Source organism: Saccopteryx bilineata, chromosome 7 (genome assembly GCF_036850765.1).
Source record: "Saccopteryx bilineata isolate mSacBil1 chromosome 7, mSacBil1_pri_phased_curated, whole genome shotgun sequence".
In the NCBI taxonomy this organism is placed as follows: Eukaryota; Metazoa; Chordata; class Mammalia; order Chiroptera; family Emballonuridae; genus Saccopteryx; species Saccopteryx bilineata.
The window spans coordinates 105,238,800-105,261,327 of NC_089496.1; the positions used below are offsets into that span (position 1 = coordinate 105,238,800).

Sequence of the window (22,528 nt, forward strand, 5' to 3'; positions counted from 1 at the left end):
TACTACATGCCCACGTGCGTCCGTGTGCGAGGGAGCGATAGCGGGGAGAGCGAGCAGACGCAGGGAGCCGCAGGCAAAGACCCAGCCAGCGCGCAGCCCGGGGGCGGCCCGCTGGCGGGGCGTGGGGGAGCGCGCAGGGGCGGCGGCGGGGCTTCCCCTCCCTGGCCGCGGGCGCACGGCGCGGTGCCTGGGCGCGGGGGCGGCGCTCCGGAGCGGGGAGTCCCCGAGGCGCCGCCCGCTCGGCGCGAGGACGCGGCACTGGGAGCGTTGAGCGAGCTGCCGTGGCGTCCCCGAACCCCCTGACCCCAGAAGGGAGGTTTGGGTTGAGCCCTCCCCGCCGCCGCCCGCCCCCGCTCGGCGCCCGCCTCCCGCCCCCGCCCGCGGCCTGGAGCGCGCCTCCCTCGCCGCCCCGGGTCTGGCGAGCCGGCGCCGGCCGAGCTGCGGGAGCCGCCGAGAGCACCAGCCGCTGCCTTCGCGGGAGCCGCTCTGGCTGCACCATGCGTGAGCTGGCCATCGAGATCGGGGTCCGAGCCCTGCTCTTCGGGGTCTTCGTGTAAGTATTGGCGCGCCGCGTGCAGGGGCACACGGACGCGGGGACCCACGGGCCAAGCGTCTCTGCGCCCCAACTTTGTTTGCGCCACCGCGTCCCTCTGGGGCCTGGATTTCAGATCCCTTTCCAGCTCGGGGCCGGGATGTGCCCTATGGGACCAAGAGAGTCCTGATCTCCTTCCAGCGACCCTCCGCGCGGAGGGAGCTGCGCGCCGGTCTGAGACCTGCTCCGACCACCACCTCCCGGCGGGGAAGCGGGTGCAGCCGCCGCTTGAGTCCCCCCGCCTGCGCGTCTCGCCGGCTCTGCACCTGCCCTGGGATTCAGGACTCGCCCGTGGAGGCGGACGCGCACCTCGCTGGCACCCTCGGGAAGTTTCTACCCTGTGAGCTCCCGAGCCCGACGTTTGCAGCTTAGCTCCTCGCTCATCTCTCCTTGCCGCCTGCCATCCCCAGGGCCAGGCTCGGTGTCCTTCAGTGTCTTGGCTTTAGCGCCCCTGGTCCTGGTGAGCCTTTTTCCAGGCGGCGTTTGCGGTACTTCGGCTAGAAAACTGTTGCAGGGAGGTTCGGGAAGGGGGGGGGGCAAGGCCCGCAGCCCGGGTGAGGGCTCCACGCGTCAGAGTCCATGTCCACTTACAGTGCGGGCGAATTCCCTTCGAGGGCGACAGTGAAATGCCCCCGGTGGCTTCGAGGGTCTGGTACTTGGAAAAAAGATCCTGGAAAGAGGAGGGTCAGCTTTGGCTCTGGTTCTTTCAGAGTCGTGGGTGCTCCTGGCCCGCCACCCACCGGCCTCCCCAGGCCCCAGCAGCAGAATGCTGTCGCGTCCCTGCCTGTCGGTCCCAAGCCCAAAACATCAGTTCAGACCCACTCCGCAGCCCACGGTGATCTAGCACCGAGGCGCTCACACTTGCGTTTATCCCTCCATTAGCGGGGCAGGTCCTCTCTCCCCTCTGCCTGTGGCTGTTTCCTGACACATTTTAAATGTCACAGTTGCGTTAACTTTCTGGACTTGCCAGGTTGTTTTTGCTTGTTTGTTTTGTTGAAAAGCTCACGGAGCCGTTTCACACTGGAGGCCCCTCTCTGGATTTCTGTCCAATGAATCGGGAGTCACGGGGTAGTAGCAGGTGGGAGGCATGAGATGACTTCTGTTCCGGGCAGCCCAGCGTGTACACATGGAAAGAAGTGCCCTTTCTTGCATGTTTTTCTTCACCAGGGAGGAAGTCCATCCAGAGTATCTATTCACACCAGCAGAAAGGGCCCAAGCTCCCCCAGAGGCCGCCAGCCCCAATCCCTGCTTCACTAAACACTGGTGTTATTCACTGGGAACAAGGGACCAGGAGAGAACTTCAGAGGGTCTGGGCATTTTGGGAAAACAGAAAAACGTTTCCCTCTCCCTTACTCTATTTTTCTACCTTTGGAATAAACATGAAAACTAGTGATTGCCTTGCAGTCGATGGGGAGAGTTTCCGATGGGCAGATAGACTAAGCCCCATTAAATTATCATGCGACGGTAATGAAGTGTTCAGTGCGTGAAGTATTTAACATCTGTTGGGCAGCTGTGGGTGATGCTGAAGGCAAAGTGAGGTGAGCTCTTAGGCTGCCTGGAAATTCTTGGATGAGGAGAGGGTCCAATGATATTTATATTGTTTTCAGATCCCCCTTCAAATTTCCTCAAACATTTATGAGATGTGTGTAGGTATATAACGGTCTGTGCAATGGATTTGAAAAATCTGACAAGGATTGTTTGTGTGTGCTTCTTGCGTCCTCCTCAGGAGTTATATAAAAACCAGGCTGCCAGAATATAGTCTTCTTTCCAAACTTCTTCTTTGTATTAATTACTTAATGGGGGATCTGCTGTCGCCCAAAGGGAAACACTTGGTGTTGATGGCATTTTTGGCCGATTCCCTGGTTTCATATCAAATTGGACATATTAGCACTGGGTCGGCTTGTGGCTCCTTCGCCTGCAAAGACCAGCTTTGGCTTTGGCAGGACACTCCCTGGGTGGGACCCTTGGGTGTTCAGAGCTGTTATCAGGCAGGCAGAGGGCCACTTCCAGAAGGACAGGCTTGGAGCTCGCAGACACAGGTGACCTTTATTTTCTCAGAGATCCTTCCTGCCAGATGACAGTAGCTGGCTTTTGGAGGAAGTTTTATTCTTCCTTTGCCAGGGCTGCTCTGATGGCAGGGTTCGGTGGCTTTGTACTCACCTCTGCTCATGGGTATGGTGGTCTCAGTCACAGGACCCCACCCAGCTAGGCTTGGAAAGTCCCCTCTGGGCAAGCCAAATCCAGTTTCTCTGCTGTGAGGTCCCACTTAGCTGATACAATTCACCTGGTTCTGCTTGGTATTTCTACCTTATTTATTTCCCAGGATAAGAGAATAATTTTATTGGAGGGGGTACCTTACTCTGTAGACTTGTGCTTCTGGGGAAACACCAGCTGTGGATGCACCTGCTCTATGACCACATTTGTTCTGCACGAGGGCAGGGAGCCCACCGCCCGATGCCCACATGCTCCTCGTGGATTCTATGTTAGCGCTAATGAAATGCATTTGGGACCCACAGGTGGTAGGGATGAAAGCTCTCCATGGCTCACTTAGAGAACCAGTTCTCAGTTTGTAGACTGGATTTTGGTGGTTCAGGATTCCAAGAAGATGCTCTCCAGGCAACCCCCATAGATGGCCCAAGAGGTACCCAGCGAGTTTTGGACACTCCTGTTAAGAACTTCAAATGACTGGGAAGAAAATTAGTAATGACTCATGCAAATCAGAGCTGGCACATAAAGTTTAAGTGAGCAGGAAATGCGTTGGTGGAGGAACCCGATGTTTAGGAAAAATCGAAGTACGACGTGTGGTGTCAAGGCTGCGTTTAGCGCAATGAATTCAGCTTGTGGGTCTAGAGGCCGCTTTGCTCTTCCATGTGGTCGGCAGGTGGAGCAGAGAGCGGGCTTCCAGCATTGCAGGAGAGACTCTGAGCATTTCTGCAGATGCTCAAGCCAGCACTGGACCTTGTTGAGCAAGCACAGTGTGGAAACGCGGTGGCCGGTCGACAGCCCTGAAGACCACTGGTGTACTGCTAGAACATTCCTTCCATTTTTACTCCAGTAGCAACCGCATGGGCGGGCCTACCATGTGCCAGGCTCTAAGGAAGACGATCACAGGTACCACTTAGCCCCTATATGCGCCTGGTGAAGGGGGTATGTTGGTATTTCTGTATGGATGAAGGAACTGAAGCACAAGCAGATTAAGTCACAGCTAGTAAGGGTGCTGAACCTTGACGCTCCACTGTGTAGTCCGGGCTCTCAGTCACCTCGCTGCACTGCTTGAGGAGAAGTAGCAAGTGGCATTGGGCAGTTGAGGGCTTACGATGAGCCAGAGACATTCCATGGCATCTCTTGTTTAAGCCTCCTCTCACTTGAAGTGGACACTTCAGATTCTCTCCACTTTACGAATAAAGAAACCGGGGTTTAGAAAGGTTAAGTAACTTGCTCAAACAGGCTAGCAGGAGGCATGGCCCGAATTCAGACAGGCAGTCGACTCCTGTCCCAAGGCCACCAGCCACTGAACTAGAATGCGCCCAGCACCAGGCTTTCAGACTGGAGCAAAATAGACTACCTCCTAGAAGCGATGCCCTGATAGGACCCATAATCTCCAGAAAAGCACACACACAGCCTGGAGTCACGTGTGGGAAGAGATGTCACTCTAGTTCTAAAGTCAGACTCTTAGTGTGACACCTCCCCTATTGAGAGGTGGCGGTTGTGGCTCACGTCCTCCAAGAGATGGGATTCGGACGCGTTACAGATGTCGAGGGATCCTCTTTGGGTCGTTAGGTCCCAGAGGGCCAAGACGTGGTGAGTACGTTGCTGGGGAGAACATACCTGGTGGTGTTGCAGAGTAACTGGCTTCCCCCTTTCTCTCACAACTATTGGCCGTCACCTCCAGGGGGCAGTTAATTCCGAAAGCCCTTTACCGACAGCACTGCGGGAAGGACCCTGGGAAGTCGATGATGACAGTCGGAAATGCCGACTGGGGGAAGGTGGTCTGTCTACCTCACTCGTGAGCCTGGGGTCCACAGTCCCTCCCTCTGTCCCTCAGTCCCCCCTTGTGGCTGCTGGTGGCTCCCTCTCGGGATGTCTTTCCAGGAGCTCTGGGTCTGCTCAGGATGCTGGTTGCTCACGTAGTCTCACCTTCCATCACCCCAGCACCCGTCTCAGAGCACTTCCTGTGCAGGAGGTCTGGGCAGGTGTGGGGAGGACGAGGGAGGAAGGCCTGGGCCTCCAGGATGCTCCCAGCCTGGCAGAGCAAGCTCATGGCGGACTCATGTTTGTTGTTTCCCCCGTGAGGTCACTAGGTTTGAAAGTTTTGCCTCCAAACATTTCTTGTTTATCATTTATTCAGTTGACAGATGCTTATGTGGCACTGTCTGGCTACTTGCATTTGTAACGGGTATTTTCTTTCCCCTTCATTAGTCACATTGGGATGGTATCATTCCAAATGGACACAAGGAAACTTGGCACTATAATTGGTCCAGGTGACTCGCTTGGGGGCATTTGGCTGTCAGGTAGATTTTTGGAATACGGATAGTAATTCACAGATCTTTTGTTATTACCCCTGAGAGTCCTGCCTAGGACCCCAGGCAGGGGACAGTTGCGGTAGTTGGAGCAGAGCGCCCAGTTTACTGAGAAGAGGGATTAATTAGGGATGAGAAGGAGGGGACAGGCACCAGGGAACGCTGCCCAGAGCCGACATTGCCCCTCAGTTTTGAGCGCTGGTTGACAGGTCTGGCCCAAAGACAGTTCTTCAGACGGAGTGTCCTGGAGCAAAGCCCCAGTGGCCTAGATGCGCATTTTGGGTGGGAATTTAGGTCACAAGGTATGGCCTCAGCACAGAGAGTGAGTTGGGAGGGGGGAATAAGAGGGGGAGGAAATGAGCTGAATGTAATGGTCTGTGTTCTGCTGAGAAGTGTGGATGGTCCCTGAGACACTGATGGGGAAGCCCAGGCAGTTTGACACTGAAAAACACCATGATCAGACAGACCCCGGGGTGGACAGTGACAGCTCCCTCGGGCACGTAGGCCCGGCTTACTTTTGTGAATGACAGTGTGCTGTCTTCTGCACCGCTGGGCCCCTGGGTGATCCGGGACCCGTGCTTTACTCCCTCTCGTGTTGCAGTTGGTTGTCTCCCTGTTCAGCTCGGGACTGTCCACTGCTGGGCAGTGGGAGCTGGGTCTGCACCCACGTCCTCTCAGCTTTCCTCATGCCCCCAGCTGGGTCTGGGCATGAGCATGGGCAGGGCCTCACGAGCGCTCAGCACTTGACACTGGACTCCCGGTGACCATTTTCATAGACCTCTGAGTGCTCCGCGTCTGTCCTGAGCAGGGCTTCCTGAAGGGTGGTCTGTTGACCACCTGTGTCAGAATCACCTGGGCCCAGCTCACGCTTACCTGAACCAGCTTGTGGATTGGAGCCCTGGGAATCTGCATTTTCAGCAGGTGACCCTCTGTCCATCGTGTTTGGGAGCCATTCACGTGTGGCCTGTGCATTCTTGGGGTCAGGGATCTCCCTTGGCCCCTCTCTCCTCTCTGGCTGCACGGGAGACCGCCCGTTCCAAACCCGTGCCTTTAGGTGGGGCCACGCGGAACAGCTTGAATAACGGATGTCACCTCTGGGTTGAGGCAACATAAATCCCCTCTGTGGCCTGTCATTTCATTGCCCTCTGTTGGTGGCAAGCATGAGGCTGTGTGTTTACATGACCAGCATCGGGACGGCTCCCTGGACCGCTGTGCCATCGGAAGCGGGCTGGATGGGGCGAGAGGAAGCTTGTGTTAACTGCGTCTGGGACTGGTGAGCTGCTGTAGCGGAAGGCTGGTCTGTCGAGCTGATCCGGCCGTGATGACGTTGCTCACTCTCTAGAAGGGAGGACTTGTTTGGGGCAAAGGGGTAGAATGAACGGCCACGGCTTTGGACCAAGGCTGGTCTGTGTCTGAGTTGTAACTCTGACAGTAGCAAGTTGCCTGAAATCTCTGAACCTCATTTTTTTCCAGGTGGGAAATGGGAATAATTCCTACTTCACTGGGTTTTATCAGAGAAGTTATTTGAAGTGTCGAAGTGTCTGTGGTACACACAACAAAAATAAGGTGTCTTCTCTGTACTTTTGAGAATCCCTGTTACCGACATGTGTTGTCTCAGAATGGCTGTGTGTGTAGTGGTCACAGCCATGGCCTTTGACTGTGAGTTCCTGGGGCTTGAAACCTGGTTTTGCCTTTCATTAGCTGTGTGAGCCATTCCAAAAAGTATTTTTCCAGCTTAAGTTTTGTTTCCCCAATTTTTCAAAGGGAATATGAACAGTACCCATGAATGTAAGGCTGGCGAGTATTCAATGAAAAGAGTCTTCAGCTGGTTGTGTGTGCTCAACAAACCATAATGTTATTATTATTATCCTTTTATGAAGATGAATTCATAATGTTTAGTAAAGAAAAATGCCATAGAAAGCTAATGGCATTCTTATTACAAAAGATTTACTACAGGATTCCTATAAAGTAAATAAACACCTTTAAGTCTATTTCAGTGGATTCCCCCCCTCCACCGCCCCTCCCGGAAATGAGAAACAGAAAGGCAGTCAGACTCCTGCATATGCCCGACCAGGATCCATCGGCATGTCCGCCAGGGGGTGATGTTCTGCCCATCTGGGTCGTTGCTCCATTGCAACCAGAGCCATTCTAGCGCCTGAGGTGGAGGCCATGGAGCCATCCTCAGCACTCGGGTCAACTTTGCTCCAGTGGAGCTTTGGCTGCGGGAGTGGAAGAGAGAGATAGAAAGGAGAAGGGGAAGGGTGGAGAAGCAGATGGGCACTTTTCTTATGGGCCCTGATTGGAAATCGAACCCAGGACTTCCACAGGCCCGGCCGATGCTCAACTGCTGAGTCAACCGGCCTGGGCCTCAACAGATTTCTTTTAATCCGCCCCACCCCAAGTAAACTTTGTCACTTGCTACGAGTCCATTCAGTGAACCGAGCCCCCAGAAAGCAGCATAGGTGGCTTACTGTCTGATTTAGGAGTGGTCTCAGCCCTGCACTGCCTCGATGGTGACTTACATTGCTGGCTGTTTGCAATGGTGATTCCAGGACATTGCATCAGAAGAATTATCAGCACAACTGCGTTAGATAATGTGTAAAACCAGTGCTGCGTTCCTATCCTTCCTTCCGAGTCTGCACTGGCTGTGCCGAGTTCTGTAAAGAGCCTGGGCTGTGAGCTCTTGTCCTTGGCTCCATCTCCACCCCCAGCCGGCTGGACTGAGCGTGTCCCGCGCTCCTCCCTCCTGGGAGGCCTCGGCCTTGTCCATGCAGAATTGGAGCATCCTTCTGTTTGAAATATTATTTGCTACTGTAAAGTGAGACACTGGACCCAGAATTCTGAGACTTGATGACATCCTCCCCACCTCAGGGAGATAAGTGCTTATAAAACCACAGAAGGAGACCATTCGTTTCATAACTTGTGCGTAACATCCTCTCACCTAGTTATAAAGGTTATGCTGTTTATGACTCACTCAAGGCTCGAAAGAGCCTTGTACCTCTATTGTCCTGTGATAGTGGGGCGGGTTGTTTTTAAATTTTTCTTTATCTGAAGATCATCTTAGTAATATTGCTTCTTTTAGAAATATAATCTTGGTGTCCTGTGAGTGAATTGGAAACGCTGGTTCACAGCGAGGAGGTGAATGTAGGCAGGACTGTGACTGGCATTGTGTCCTCATGATTCAATGACAGGCACAGAGGTTTTGGGGGGAAGGTGGGGTTGAGTGGGCGGCGGAGAGGAGCTGGGACTCTGGAAGCCAGGAAGGGCTTCATCAGAGTCTTTCAGGATGTGACGGTGAAGGATCACCCGCGGAGGGGAGGGCCTGGTTGTTCTTCCGTCTCCACCAAGGAGAAAGGGGACACAGGTTCGGAAGCCGCAGGAGCGTTTGGGTTGGTGCAGAAAAGGAGCAATCTGCCAGTCAGTGCCAGACATTTCTTTCTCTTTTACCAGACGGTTTTAAAAAAACAAGCAAACAAATGTGTTTTTATTGAAATATTAGGTTAAACCACATGAAATTGCTGGTATTTGACTGTTTTGACCTAAAAAGTGAGAATTTCATTTAGTTCAGCCTAAAAATAACAGGCACGGAGACAAGTGCACGATTCATGATTGTTGGAGCCCAGGGTACGCCCTCTCCCACCTCCCCATCCACCCCCTGAGGGTCGCACCACCCTGACTTCTAAACCGTTTTTAAACGCTGTGTAAATGGAGTCATACAGAATGGACATTGTGTGACATCGTTTGCCCAGCATGTTTTTGAGATTCATGCACGTGTGTGTACTTGTGGTTTGTTAATTCTCCTCGCTGTAAGCATTTTATTGCATGGCTGTACCTCTGTTTACTTACTTGCTCTTTATGGGTGTCGGGGTAATTTATTGTTTTTGGCTATTAAGCGTAAGGCTGCTACTGTTGTTTTTTGGTGAATGTATTTGGGATTTCTGTCGGGCATACATATACTCAGGTGTGGGAATGCTGAGTTTTTAAAGAAGGATTTGGTTTCCCTCTGCCCAGCTATAATTCTAAAAGAGAGATCTAGGCCGTGTGCTGCTTTGGTCTCGATCTGTTGAACAGTGTGACTTTGTGTAAAGCATGGGATGGCCCCAGAGTGACACAGGAAGCCAGAGCTGGGTCCCTACTTCACAGGAGGGCAGTCTACTCATGGGCTTTGGAGTGACATCTGAGTGCTGATTATAAAGATGTGCCTTATGATCTTATAGTTTCTCTAAGCTTCCTGATGGGTCATGTGTCACATCCAGGGGGGCTGTGACGATGAAGTGATGTGCTGTGTGAAGGGTGCCCGGTACACAGCTGGCACATGGTATGTGTTAAAGCCAATCTTGTTACTCTGTTTCCTTCCCTATCTCCCTTTCCTGCTTAAAAGGTTCCTAATATCACAGTGCAGTAATAGAGTGCAGCTCTCAGTACTGCGGGAGAGCTGAATCTTGAACTAGGATTTAGGAAGTTTGGGGGAGGCATTCTAAATAATGGTCCAAGACGCCGCTGGGAACAGAAATGGCCAGTGTATATATGTGTGTAGGTATCTTTTTAATTACCTATTTCTCCATCTCGGTTATAGGAAGGCAGGGAGGCGGAGGAAGGGAAGGGCACAATTTTGACTTACTATGTGCCGGCTTTGTATTAGGTACTTGGCATACCTTAGGTGACTTAATCTTTGCAACCCCAGGATGTGATCCTGTTGTCCTAATTTACCAAGTTAAGAGTTAATGCTTCTCCTATACAGAGAGCTCTTACCAATTAGTAAGAATAGAGAAGAGTTCTTCTCTATTAGTTCTTCTCTAATAGGTAAATGGCAGTGGATAAGAACAGGGAACTAACAAAAATACAAATAACTAAACCACCTTTGCATCTGTGGTTTCCATAGACATGCAGAGTGTGTATCTGAAAACAACACAATGGCACTGAATGTAGGTCAGCACGCTTTTGTGTGCTACCATGGAAAAAAAATGCAGCCATTAAAATGAATTATGTACAGGAGTTGTGAAGATATCCACAAACTTGTTAAATGCTAAAAAAGTTACAGAAGTGAGCCTGACCAGGTGGTGGCACAGTAGGTAGAGCATTGGCCTGGGACACTGAGGACCCAGGCTTGAAACTGAGGTCGCCAGCTTGAGCATGAGTTCATCCGTCTTGAGCAAGGGGTTGCTGGCTTGAGCATAGGATCATAGATGTGACCCCATGGTCTCTGGCTTGAAGCCCAAGGTTGCTGGTTTGAGTCCAAGGTCGCTGGTTTGAGCAAGGGGTCACTGGCTCAGTTGTAGCCCCCTGCCCCTGTCAAGGCACATATGAGAAAGCAATCAATGAACAACTAAGTTGCTTCTCATCTCCCTCCCTTCCTGTTTCTCTCTCTCCCTCTCTCACTCACTGAAAAAAAAAAAGTTACAGAAGTCCACGTAGTGATGTATTAATGTGGTAATCTAATAAAATGAATTTGGGTCTGTCTTTAAGAAAAATGTCTATGAAGATATACAAAATAATCTTAATGGTGGTTATTTCAAGCTGATGGAATTTTATAGTATTTGCTTTTTCGTTATACTACTTCTGGTCTAAACTATTTTATAGTAACATTTATTACTTTCATTCATAATCAGAAAAGTCACTATGGATGTCTCCTGTTTGGGGGAAGAAAGGAAGCCATGAAATATCCTTAGATTCTTTTGTGGTTGCTTTAGAAATATCTGAAGTGAGAATGTGTCAGAAATCAACCTTTCTCTATTTTATTATCAACTAAAATATTCAAAGAAAATCAAATAGAAGGATGAACACCAGGATGTGCAAGGTTGTGGTGAAACAGATGTGGTCAGATGCTGTAGCTGGAATTGTAAGCGGGTACCACCCCCTCGAAGAGCCATGCTGTGGTGCACAAGGTGATTCCTGCCCCTTGACTTACAGTTTTTAGAAAAAATGTGTTGAGGCCCGACTATGACAGATGGAAAAATATTATTGTATAGAGATGTTCATTGCTATGTTCTGTACAAAGCAAAGTAAGCATATTTGTCAAATAAATGAAAACTCTGATGGAATGCTTTGGTAAATTATGGACACAAGAAAATCTTGTATAGCTATTAAAATAATTATTTTGAAAATCATGAAGAAGAAACGGAGCATTTTATGATGTAGTAGTTAAAGAGCACTGTATAATAATATATCTCAGAATTACAACTATCTAAAATGTTTGATTTGGGCAAATATTAGAAAGGTTTACACAAAAGTGAATGTAATGGGAATGGATGTGTTATCCCTCACTTATTTTTTTTTAAGATTATAAAATAGTTGTAAAAATTAAAACAATACAAAAAGAATAAGGCTCCCTGAACTCCTATACCTCTCTTAGTTCTATTCTTTTCATTTTTTTAAAGTCAACTTTTAAACATACATTTCTATATAGTAATAAAAAAAAGACTGAGAACACATATTATAGGTTAACTTTTTTTTTCTTTCTTAATTTGTCTTGGAGATATTTTCTATTTATATAGATCTACTTGATTCTTTTTACTGGCTGTGTGGTGTTACATTGTGTCTATAACAAACAACATTGCAGTTGAGCATACATTGTAGTGCACCTGTTAAAATATTGTTGCAATTGTCCACCCAAAGGGCTTTATATACATTCCACCAGCAGTGTGCAAGTGTCTCTTTTTCAACATCCCTGCTGATGCTGGATGTTGTTAATGTTTATATTTATACCACAGGCAGGAATATAGCATTTGCATCTCTTCACTCCTGTATTGACAATTTGTACTTTAAAATGAATGTTATTTTCTTTTACTCATGCTTTCTTTCTTTTTTTTTTTAATTTTTTTCCTTTTTTTCTGAAGTTGGAAACGGGGAGGCAGTCAGACAGACTCCCGCATTCGCCCGGCCGGGATCCACCCAGCATTCCCACCAGGAGGCGATGCTCTGCCCATCTGGGGCGTCGCTCTGTCACAGCCAGAGCCATTCTAGCGCCTGAGGCAGAGGCCATGGAGCCATCCTCAGCGCCCGGGCCAACTTTGCTCCAGTGGAGCCTTGGCTGCGGGAGGGGAAGAGAGAGACAGAGAGGAAGGAGAGGGGGAGGGGTGGAGAAGCAGATGGGCACTTCTCCTGTGTGCCCTGGCCGGGAATCGAACCCGGGACTCCCGCACGCGAGGCCGACGCTCTACCACTGAGCCAACCGGCCAGGGCCTACTGATGCTTTCATTAGATCTTTAAGTTTATCTTACTATTAATGTAAGAGTGCTATAGGCTTTAAAGATATTAATCTTTTCTTTTATATGTTGCCAGTCTTTTCTCCATGTCCCTGGTTGACTTTTATATTTCTTTGCAACTTCTATTATTGTGCATGTTTTCATTTTTATGTACTTTATCAATCTTTTTCTTTATGGTTTCAGAGTTTCTGTCCAATTTATAACGTCCTTTCTCATCTAAAACAGAAATATTTTCTGTATTGTCCAGTATTTTGTACTGTTCTTGAATTTTAATTCTTTAATTATAAGAAAATGTATTTATGGCATGAGGTAGAGGATTTACTTTTTTTTTCTTGCATATGGTGTGTCAGTTATTGGAAGAGACATTGTTTTTCTCAGTGATATCTTTATCAGATGCAAACTTGCATATGTCCATGGGATTGCAAGTGAATTCTGCTTTGATTATCTGTTTGCCTTGTGGTAGCTGAGTATATAATAATTTAATTGTTATAGTTTTAGGGTATATTTAGATCTCTGAGGGGAATGGCTCCTTCTCCCTGGGAAGGAGTATAGCACAGTGGTTATGGCTGCAGGCTCCAAAATGAGGATGCCTGGGTTCAAGACACTAATCTGCTGTTTACCAGCTGTGTGAACTTGTGTAGCTTGCTTTATTTTCAAGCTTCAGTTCCCTCATCTTAATATGGGGATAATGATAGTGCAAAAACAATTTTATTGTACTGGGATCAGAGGCTGCGGCTTATGTGACTTCTGTGTTTTGTTATTTGTGATTTTCTGTATGGCCACGCACATAGTCAATTTTTTTGTAAATTTACATAGCTTGAACATAATGAATAGTTTGTTGGGTACAAAGCTCTAAACAGACTAAAGCAAATCAGCTGTGCTATTCAAATCCTCTATATTCTCACTCATTTTTTTTCTTTTTAATTAGTAACTTAAATGTAAGGATATGCTACTTCTATTAAACCAGGGTAATTATAGCATTCACTTTTTTTATTTTGGAAATAACTAATGTTCTGTCTTATTGCTACCAACTTATTCTGTTTTCTTTTATGTGGTGCTTCATTTCGATGTGTTTTCCTGCTGGTTTCACTGGATAGTTCAAAACAAATTTTATTTTGCTACCTTCTTTTATTTTCTCTCATGATGACTTGAAGTCAAAAATTCCTATGGCTATATTTCCAGTTAGTATTCTTAAATTTTATTTCCTTCTGATGAACCTTTTATCATTAATGTTAAGTTTCCATCTTTGTGTTAATATTCCTTATCTTGATGTCTACTTTAATATTAATATGTAACTACATTATCTTTCTTGAGATTAATGTCTGCACAGAATATATTTTTCATCTTTTTACTCTCAACTTACCTGTATTTTTGTGTTTAATGTATGTCTCTTATAAGCAGCGTTTAGTTTTACCTTCCAATCTTATCCAGTCTGGCCAGTCTCTGCCATTTGATTGGAGTGGTTAAGTCATTTACAGTTAATACAGTTATTGGTATGGTTGGGTTTAAGACTGAACATGGTAAAGGAAAACCTCATTCAAGTGCAGTTGGGATGCTCTGAAAGGAGTGTTTTCGTGCAGGTACCACCCATGGAAACTTTAAAAATTTGGGCAGGAAGAAGCTTACTTTACAACCCCAACAGGAGAAGGAAGATTTTCTTCTTGCCTAGCACAAGCCCAGTTGATGAGAAACCACCACACTCAGCCAATGAGAAGCCCTGAACTCTCACTGTTATCCAGTGGACTTTTGTTCATAACTGCCTATCCCAATTTCTTGCCTTTTCTCTAAAATATAACACTGTCCTCCTCTGCTCTCCACACTTGCCTGTGGTTTGCCATAGTTTGCATGTCCCAAATTGCAATTCTTCTGTTCCTGAGTAAACTCGTTGTTGGTAAAATAACTGGCTGTTTTATTTTTAAGGTTGACAAGTCCACCATTTTTTACTTGTTTTCTATTTGTCCCATCTGTTTTGTTCCTCTTTTTCTGTCTTCTTTTAGGTTAATCAAATGCTTGTTAGTATCCCAGTTTTGTCTTGTATTTTTAGCTACCCTTCTTAAAATTTTAAAAATAGTTTCTCTAGAGATTACAGTATGCATTTTTTACTTGTCACCATTAAGTCAGTATTACACTTTCAAATACAATGTAAAACTCTTATGACAGTGTAATTCCATTTATTCTTTGGTACATTGTCATAGATTTCGCTTGTATGTATAAGTTGCATTAATCACTTAAATGATTTCAATGTCTTATACAACCTATATACCTTCACAAAAATTATATTAAAAAGTTTACCCACATATTTACCATTTTTAATGCTGTTTATTGCTTTTCTCTGTTTTGGTTTTTCCTTGAGCATTATATCTCTTTAGCCTGAAGAACTTCCTTAAACATTCTATTGGTTTTTGTTTTATTGGGAAGGGGCTTTATTTTGCCTTTACTTTTGAAATATATTTCTGTTGGACAGAGAATTTGAGGTTGTCTGTTTTCTTTTAGCACTTCAGTGATGGCTTTGAATTGTCTTCTGGGTTCCATTATTTCTGATAAGAAGTCAGCTGCCACCGTTTTTGATGCTTTTCTGAATGTCATGTTTTTCCCCTTGGCTGCTTGTAAGACTTTCTCTTCATCTTTGGTTTTTAGCAGTTTGATGCGTCTAGGTTGGTCTCATTTGTATTTATTCTGCTTGAGTTCAGAAAAATTCTTGGAGCTATGATTTGATGCATATAGTGCATCAAATTAAATATTTTTAAGACATTTTTTTCAAATATTTTTGTCCTATTGTTTCTCTCCTCTCTTTCTGGTTCTTTGATTACACTTATATTAGACAGTTTGATACTGTTCCGCAGGTCTTGGAAGCTCATATTATACTTTTTAAAAATCCTTTTTTCTTGCTGTGGCTCAGTTTAAGATAATTTTTATTGATTTGTCTTCAAATTAACCAGTTCTTTTTTCTGCTGTGTCTGTTCTTATGGTAAGCCTATTGAATAAATGTTTCATTCTAGATAATCTTTTTTTTTTAATGTATTTTCTTTTTAGTTTAGAATTTCCATTTGGTTCTTTTTGTCTTAGCTTCTTTGTTGATGCTTTCTGCCTGTTCACCTATTTATTCTCTTTACTGTTTCCTATATCTTTTAACATATTTATAATAGAAAGTCTTTTTCTGCTAATTCCAACATTGGATGATCAGGTGTTCTGCTTTGTTTTTTCTTTTGATGATGGGTCACATTCCTTGCAGGTGTCCTGATATTTTATTGTATGTTGGGCATTGTGCATCATATAAATACATTGTAGAGGTTCCAGATTGTTACTGGCTTTTCATGAGTGTTGAGTTTCTTTCTTGCACACAGTTCTTACTGTTGGGTCACCTTTGTCCTTGGAACCTTTGTTCCAGGCTATATTTGAATATGTCTATTTTGGTTTTTCCTTTGATCCTAGGGTGTATCCTTTATACCTGGGATGTGTTTTTTATTCCTGTGGCTTGGCCCTTTGTACAGAGATTTCAATAGAAAGTCTAACTTGGGTAAATTTCTACTCTAAACTCTATCTCCTAGCATTCATTTTTTTTTATGACATCTATATGACTAGATCACCTCTGAATATAATACTGATATGTAACATAGTATAAAATACTGATGGACAGAGTTATATAGAAATTCTACATTTACCCTTTTTTAAGATGGAAATATGTAGTTCCTGGATATATTATGCTTTAATTCAGCCTTGTGGACAATGGAAAAATCTTCAGACATGTAATAACATATTAAATTGGACTTTTAAATTGTGAATATTTTATTTATATTTAAAAAGCCACATAAAACAGAGATGCTTTGCTTTAATATTTTTCTTTTTTGCTATAAAAAATTCTTTTACTGTTTGCTAAAAGTAGAAAACTGGGGTTGTTTGGCCCCATGGATGATGATGAAGAGGGAGGAGGAGGATGGTGATGATGATGTTGATGATAATGCTGATAATAATACTAATAAGTAGTATTTGTTGAGCACCACTCTCTGCCAAGCAGTGTCCTGAGGCATTCTACTCCTTAGATCTTCAAGTGACCCTGTGAGGCAGGGATTTTATAATTCTTCATGATTTTGGATGAGAAATCCAAGGCTTAGAGACGGTAAAGAACTCACCAGTGTTAATAAGTGAGATGAAAGTGCTTTCAGTGGGCATTTGAAATGGAGTGTTTTATGTTTTTATGTGTTGGTGCATTTTACATTGGATTTGTGAGGGGAGGGGCAGAGAAGAAGAGACAGGCTGTGAGGCTTTCTGATAATGAAATGACCCCGACACCTCAGTGAAATCTGGATGTGAAGGGGATGACCCACGCTGAGCAAATGGAGTGCTGACCATTCCCAGAGGCCCCATGGAATGAATTACAGTATGCCCAGTGTGTGAGCGGGGCGAGTCTCTTGGTATGGCCTCCTCCTTCTCCTCTTTCTTTTTTTTTGTAATTTTCTGAAGCTGGAAATGGGGAGAGACAGTCAGACAGACTCCCGCATGCGCCCGACCGGGATCCACCCGGCACGCCCACCAGGGGGCGACACTCTGCCCACCAGGGGGCGATGCTCTGCCCCTCCGGGGTGTCACTCTGTTGCGACCAGAGCCACTCTAGCGCCTGGGGCAGAGGCCAAGGAGCCATCCCCAGCGCCCGGGCCATCTTTGCTCCAATGGAGCCTTCGCTGGGGGAGTGGAAGAGAGAGACAGAGAGGAAGGAGAGGGGGAGGGATGGAGAAGCAGATGGGCGCTTCTCCTATGTGCCCTGGCCGGGAATTGAACCCAGGACTTCTGCACGCCAGGCTGACGCTCTACCACTGAGCCAACTGGCCAGAGCCTCCTTCTCCTCTTTCTTCTTTTCCTTCTCTCCCCTCCCCCCTTTCTTTTAAACAGCAGATCTTACTCGGATCCTCCTTGTTCAGTGGTAGAGCAGAGCCTGGAACCTCCGTCCCTCGATCTTGGCCTCACAGGCTGCTGTCACACGTGACTTTCCCCTGCTCCTCGCGAGGCGTGGGCTCTGCACATTGAGCCCGTCCCTTCCCTGCCCCGTTGGCGTCATCTGCATGGAGCTGTGGGTCTAGACAGCCTCTGTGAGGCAGCCAGCCAGGCAGGATGGTTGCTCTTTGTTAAACTCTTTCTCAAAACAAGTTCTTTGGCCAACATCTCCCCATTTCCCCTGCCACTTCCAAGTTTGAGTTGAGTAAGGCCTAGAGATCTAAGGGACAGCATGGTGACTATAATAAACAGTGCTGTGTTATATACTTGAAAGCCACCAAGAGGGTACATCTTGAATGTCCTTAGCGCACACACAAGAAATGGTGGTTCTCTGACATGCTGGTAGTGTTAGTCGATGCGAGGGCAGCAATCATTCTGCGTTATGTTAAGCGTCGCCAACCAGCAGGTTGTGTACCTCAAGCATGCACAGTGTCAATCATATCTCAATAAAGTGGGCAAAAGCGAGTCCTGCCTGACCTGTGGTGGCGCAGTGGGATAAAGCGTCGACCTGGAACACTGAGGTCGCGGGTTCGAAGCCTTGGGCTTGCCTGGTCAAGGCACATATGGGAGTTGATGCTTCCTGCTCCTCCCCCTTCTCTCTCTCTCTCTGTCTCTCTCACTCCTCTCTCTCTAAAAAATCAATAAATAAAATATTAAAAAAAAAAAAAAAAAAAAAAAAGCGAGTCCTGAGTGTTCCCTCCCACGTAGTTATCACGCGTCTGTGGGATGTGCAGGACAGACCTGCCTGCGTTCCCAGAGAACACGAGGAAACAAGTGAGCCGTCCCGCATGGTGCTGTCCTCCCCTCCGTGTGGCCTCTATGACCTGAGGTTTCCTGGGGACTTTGTTTAAGTATCAGGAAGAAGAATGAGACCTAAAGTTCAGGGAGGTGTTTTCTCCACAAAGATCAGCTTTCAAAACTGAGGGGAACCACATCACACCGAGAACACTTGCATTTTGGACAGACTGTCTGAGGATGGTGACATGTCACTTCCTGCAGGTCAGTTCCCTTGTCTGGGGAGCAGAAGTGGATGACATATCGGGGCAGAGTCCACTCCACTCCCCTCACTTAAGTTAGTGTCTGAATCCTGTCCGTTCCTTCACTCCTGCAGCCTCTGGCACGCATTGGTTGCATCCCCTTGTGCCAGGCCCTGTGCCAGGTCATGGGAACACGAGATGCCAACGCCACGTGCCCGCCTCTGTAGCCCAGGTCAGGTTGCTGGTGGACAGCTGGGTCCTTGAAGTTGGAGATGGGGAGTGGCCGTGTGGGAGGACTTGCCAGGAATTGCGGGGGTGCAGCAGAGTTGGGGTTTGTGTAGGAAGAATGGCATGGCCCAGAGCGGAAGACAAAAACGGTGGAGGACGTCAGGGAGCAGCTTCGCCTGGAGTCGGCTGTGCCCTCCTCTTTGGAGACAGGCTTGTGGCTCTCAGGCCCCTGGACCTGCTCTTTCCCAGGAATGAAAACAGCTTCTTTCTCTTTGAGCGCCTGCTCCTTACGCTTTGCGTGCAGTTAGCTCATTGAATCCTCACAGCAGCACCACGATGTTCTTGTCTCACTTCAGGGGTGGGGAAACAAGTGCAGGGACGGGACGGAGTGACCTGTCCCTGGTCAGCTGCCCGTAGGTGGCAGAGGTCGAATCAGATCCTGCTTTGCTCCCATTGCTCTGTTGTTGCAGTTGGCGGGGGGGATATCTTTGTCCCAAGACCCCCCCCACACACACACACACACACACTGGCCTCCTGCCCACCGTTGCCTTGCCTGGATCTTGTTCATAACAAGCTCATAGTCACATGCGGTGTGTCGAGTCTAGTGCTGAGAGTCCCAGAATCTAAACAGACTGCCTGGCTTCAGGTGCTCTTTCCGCCTCTGCCTGGGTTACTGTACTCTCTCCTCCCTCAGTTTATGACTCTGCGAAGTGGGGGTAAAAACTGTATCTCCTGGACCCTGGCAGGGTCAATGCGGGCCCGCAGAGAGCATGCCACAGAGGTCAGCCGTTACCATCGTATTTGCTGCGCACCTAAAAGGCCCCCGTCCTCCTCCTTGCCCTGTCGTCAGAGCGGAATGTCTCCCTATGTGCCCTTGTCCCAGTGGTCCTCCCGTCACCCTGACCTTGTCCGCGGGAGCCGCTCGTTTGTAAGGATGATGAGTTGTAGGTCACTGCCATTTCTTTCTCGCGTGAGTGGAACCTTTCTCTCTGATATCAGCAGGCATTGTTGGAGAACAGTGTCTGCCTTACAGTGGCCAACAGAGAAACCCTCAAGAGCCTCAAAGTGTGATTAATTATCTGTTTACTTTGTGCCTGATGCATGGGTCACTGCTTTCCTTCTCCTCTCCAGAACGGGACTGTCTGCTTTGAATGACTCCGGGAGGGACCATGTTCTTAAACGTCTCCCCGCTGCTGTGTCAGCACTTGGGATAACTGCTAGAGGCTTTTTTTTTTTTTTTTTTTTTCTTCTCAGAGACTCCAAAAGGGATGTCAAATAATTTTGGGACGAAGTTTAATTATTTCAAGTTTGGAAAAGAAGAACTTCGTGAAGGTGGTACTCCAGAAAGAAGTGTTTTTACTGTCAGTTTTTTGTTTGTTGGTTTGTTTGTTGCTGAGGTGTTTTGACAACCGCTCTGTGGTTTTCTGCTGGGTGTGCTGGGAAACAGGAGCCGGCTAGGGACGTCACAAAGCAGGGCTCTCTCTGGGCGGAGCCCGGTTCGATTTCACACTGAACGGAGCCAAGTCCTGAGTACAGATCGATGTCAGATAGAAGTAAGTCCAGGGATAGTCTGTCTGGGTGGCGTGGAGTTCGGAAAGCGATTGCCCCACCTGGCTCTGCGCTTCTAGAGAGCAGGGCCCTTGATGTTTGTGTTCACCACTATCCCTCCCACCCCAGTCTGTGCGTGGCGCAGAGCGGATGCCCAGGAACCCCTGAGTGAATGGGGGAGCTGCAGTGAGGTGACATCAGAGCACATGTTGGAGGGAGGAGCTCTTCCAGCGGCCTCTCTTGGGCCTGCATACAGAAGACAGGTCACAACTTGTCCTTCAGACAAAGCTGCGGAAAAGCATGGGTCAGGCAAGAAAGACAGCTTTTCACCCCCAGGGAGGAATGCGATGAAGAAGGGGCAGGGGCTGCATGGAGATGCCCTGTGGGTCTGCTACTGGTCAGCTGCCTGGTAAAGGAAGGGTGACTCCTGGCCTGCCCATGTTGGCTTCTGTCATTTAGAGGCTGTGCAGGGTGGGACTGAGCAGGGAGGTGGTGACGGGGCCAGTGGGGCACAGTGGCTATGTACGTTGGATTAAATATCCCGACACATACTGTGGTTTGCCAGACCCCCATCCCTCACAGAGCCCATGCCCACAGCTGACGGTCCACAACTTTCTTGTCTGGGGTCCTTAGTGGAGTCGAGTCCGTGTTCCCAGGCGCACACTCCCATGCTCAGTCACTCAACGTTTCTTCCCAGGGTGTGAGCTATTTTGTGTGGCTCGTTACCTCCCAGCTGAAGCTTACCTATTCCGCAGGGACAGCTTTTAAACAAGTTGCACTTGCTCGAGTTCTTTTAAGTCATGAACAAAATGTGGGCTCGCTGTAGGAAACTTATGCAATACAGAGAGAAACATTGAAAGCAAATGAAATTATTTATGATCCTATAAACCAGGGAAAACCACAGTTAACATTTTATTTTGTATTCTTTGAGGCTACCCCACCCTCCACCCCCACCCCCCCGGCTGTAATACATAATATCTTTTTCTGTACATAAGGTATGCTTTATCTGAAATAAAAATTTGTAGGCTGCCCTTTTCCCTTGGCATTGCACCCTCCACGCCTTTCTATGCCACAAAATATTCTTCCTTCCCCAGCTCGCTTTTTTGAAAGCTGTGAAGGGTGGCAGAATACGCTACCCCAAAATACGCCACTTGAACATAAAGATCATTTTGAGCAGAGGGAAACTAGGAAAAAGCAGTTGCATAAAAGGCTCCCTGTCTTCTATTTGCCTAAAAGCAGGTAGTACATTTTCTTTTTCTTTTTTTTTTAATTTATTGTGTTACGTAGATTCTAATGTCACCCGTGTTCCCCAGTACATCCCCCTGTCTCCCTCCCCGTAACGCCCTCCCCCTTCTCTCCAGGATTTGCTTTTCTGCTCTCATCCCTTTCTATCACCCTGTCATCCCCTTTCCCTCTGTCCGCTTTCCTTCTGGAACCTTTGATCCTGCCTCTGTCTCTATTCCGCTTCTCAGTTCATATTGTTCGTCGGATTCCTCATATGAGTGAGGTCATATGATATTTTTCTTTCTCTGCCTGGCTTATTTCATTTAACATAATAGTTTCAGTTCCATCCATGTTGTCACAAAAAGTAATATTTCCTTCTTTTTTTATGGCCCCATAGTATTCCATAGTATATATGTACCACAGCTTTTTAATCCAGTCGTCCACTGATGGACACTTGGGCTGTTTCCAGGTCTTAGCTATTGTGAACAATGCTGCCACAAACATGGGGGTGCATTTCCCTTTTTGAAACAGTGCTATGGTGTTCTTGGGGTATATTCCTAAAGTGGGATGGCTGGGTCAAAAGGCAGTTCCATTTTTAATTTTTTGAGGAATCTCCATACTGTTTTCCACAGAGGCTGCACCAGTCTGCATTCCCACCAGCAGTGCAGGAAGGTTCCCTTTTCTCCACATCCTCGCCAGCATTTACCCTGTGGTGTTTTGTTGATGAGCAACATTCTTACTGGTGTGAGGTGATATCTCATTGTGGTTTTAATTTACATTTCTCTAAACATTTGTGATGTTGAGCATTTTTTCATCTGCCTATTGGCCATCTGTATGTCCTCTTTGGCGAAGTGTCTATTCATCTCTTTTGCCCTTTTTAAAAAAAAATTTATTATTAAATTTAATGCAGTGACATTGATAAATCAGGGTACATATGTTGAGAGAAAACATTTCCAGATTATTTTGATGTTTGATTGTGCTGTATACCTCTCCCCCAAAGTCAAATTGTCTTCTGTCACCTTCTATCTGGTTTTCTTTGTGCCCCTCCCCCCCACCCCCTCTCTCCTTCCTCGCCCCCTCCCCCCTCCCCCAACCCCCCACCCCATTGCCATTCTTGTTCATGACTCTGAGTCTCATTTTTATGTCCCATCTATGTATGGATTCATATAGTTCTTAGTTTTTTCTGATTTACTTATTTCACTCTGTATAATGTTATCAAGGTCCATCCATGTTATTGTAAATGAT

General features: G+C 47.1%; 1 protein-coding gene and 1 non-coding gene across 2 annotated transcripts in view; one reads left to right on the forward strand and one right to left on the reverse strand.

Moving 5' to 3' along the window:
- Positions 1–352: 352 nt before the first annotated feature.
- The window catches only part of PLPP4 (phospholipid phosphatase 4), a 121,826-nt gene continuing 99,650 nt past the window's right edge, over positions 353–22,528 (forward strand). The window contains exon 1 of the mRNA XM_066239066.1: positions 353–553. Coding sequence (XP_066095163.1) covers positions 498–553 — 56 coding nt within the window. The 5' untranslated portion in view covers positions 353–497. The remainder of the gene's footprint in view (positions 554–22,528) is intronic.
- TRNAA-CGC (transfer RNA alanine (anticodon CGC)) lies at positions 12,219–12,294 on the reverse strand. The gene has a single exon. It is a non-coding gene; the product is annotated as a tRNA-Ala (tRNA).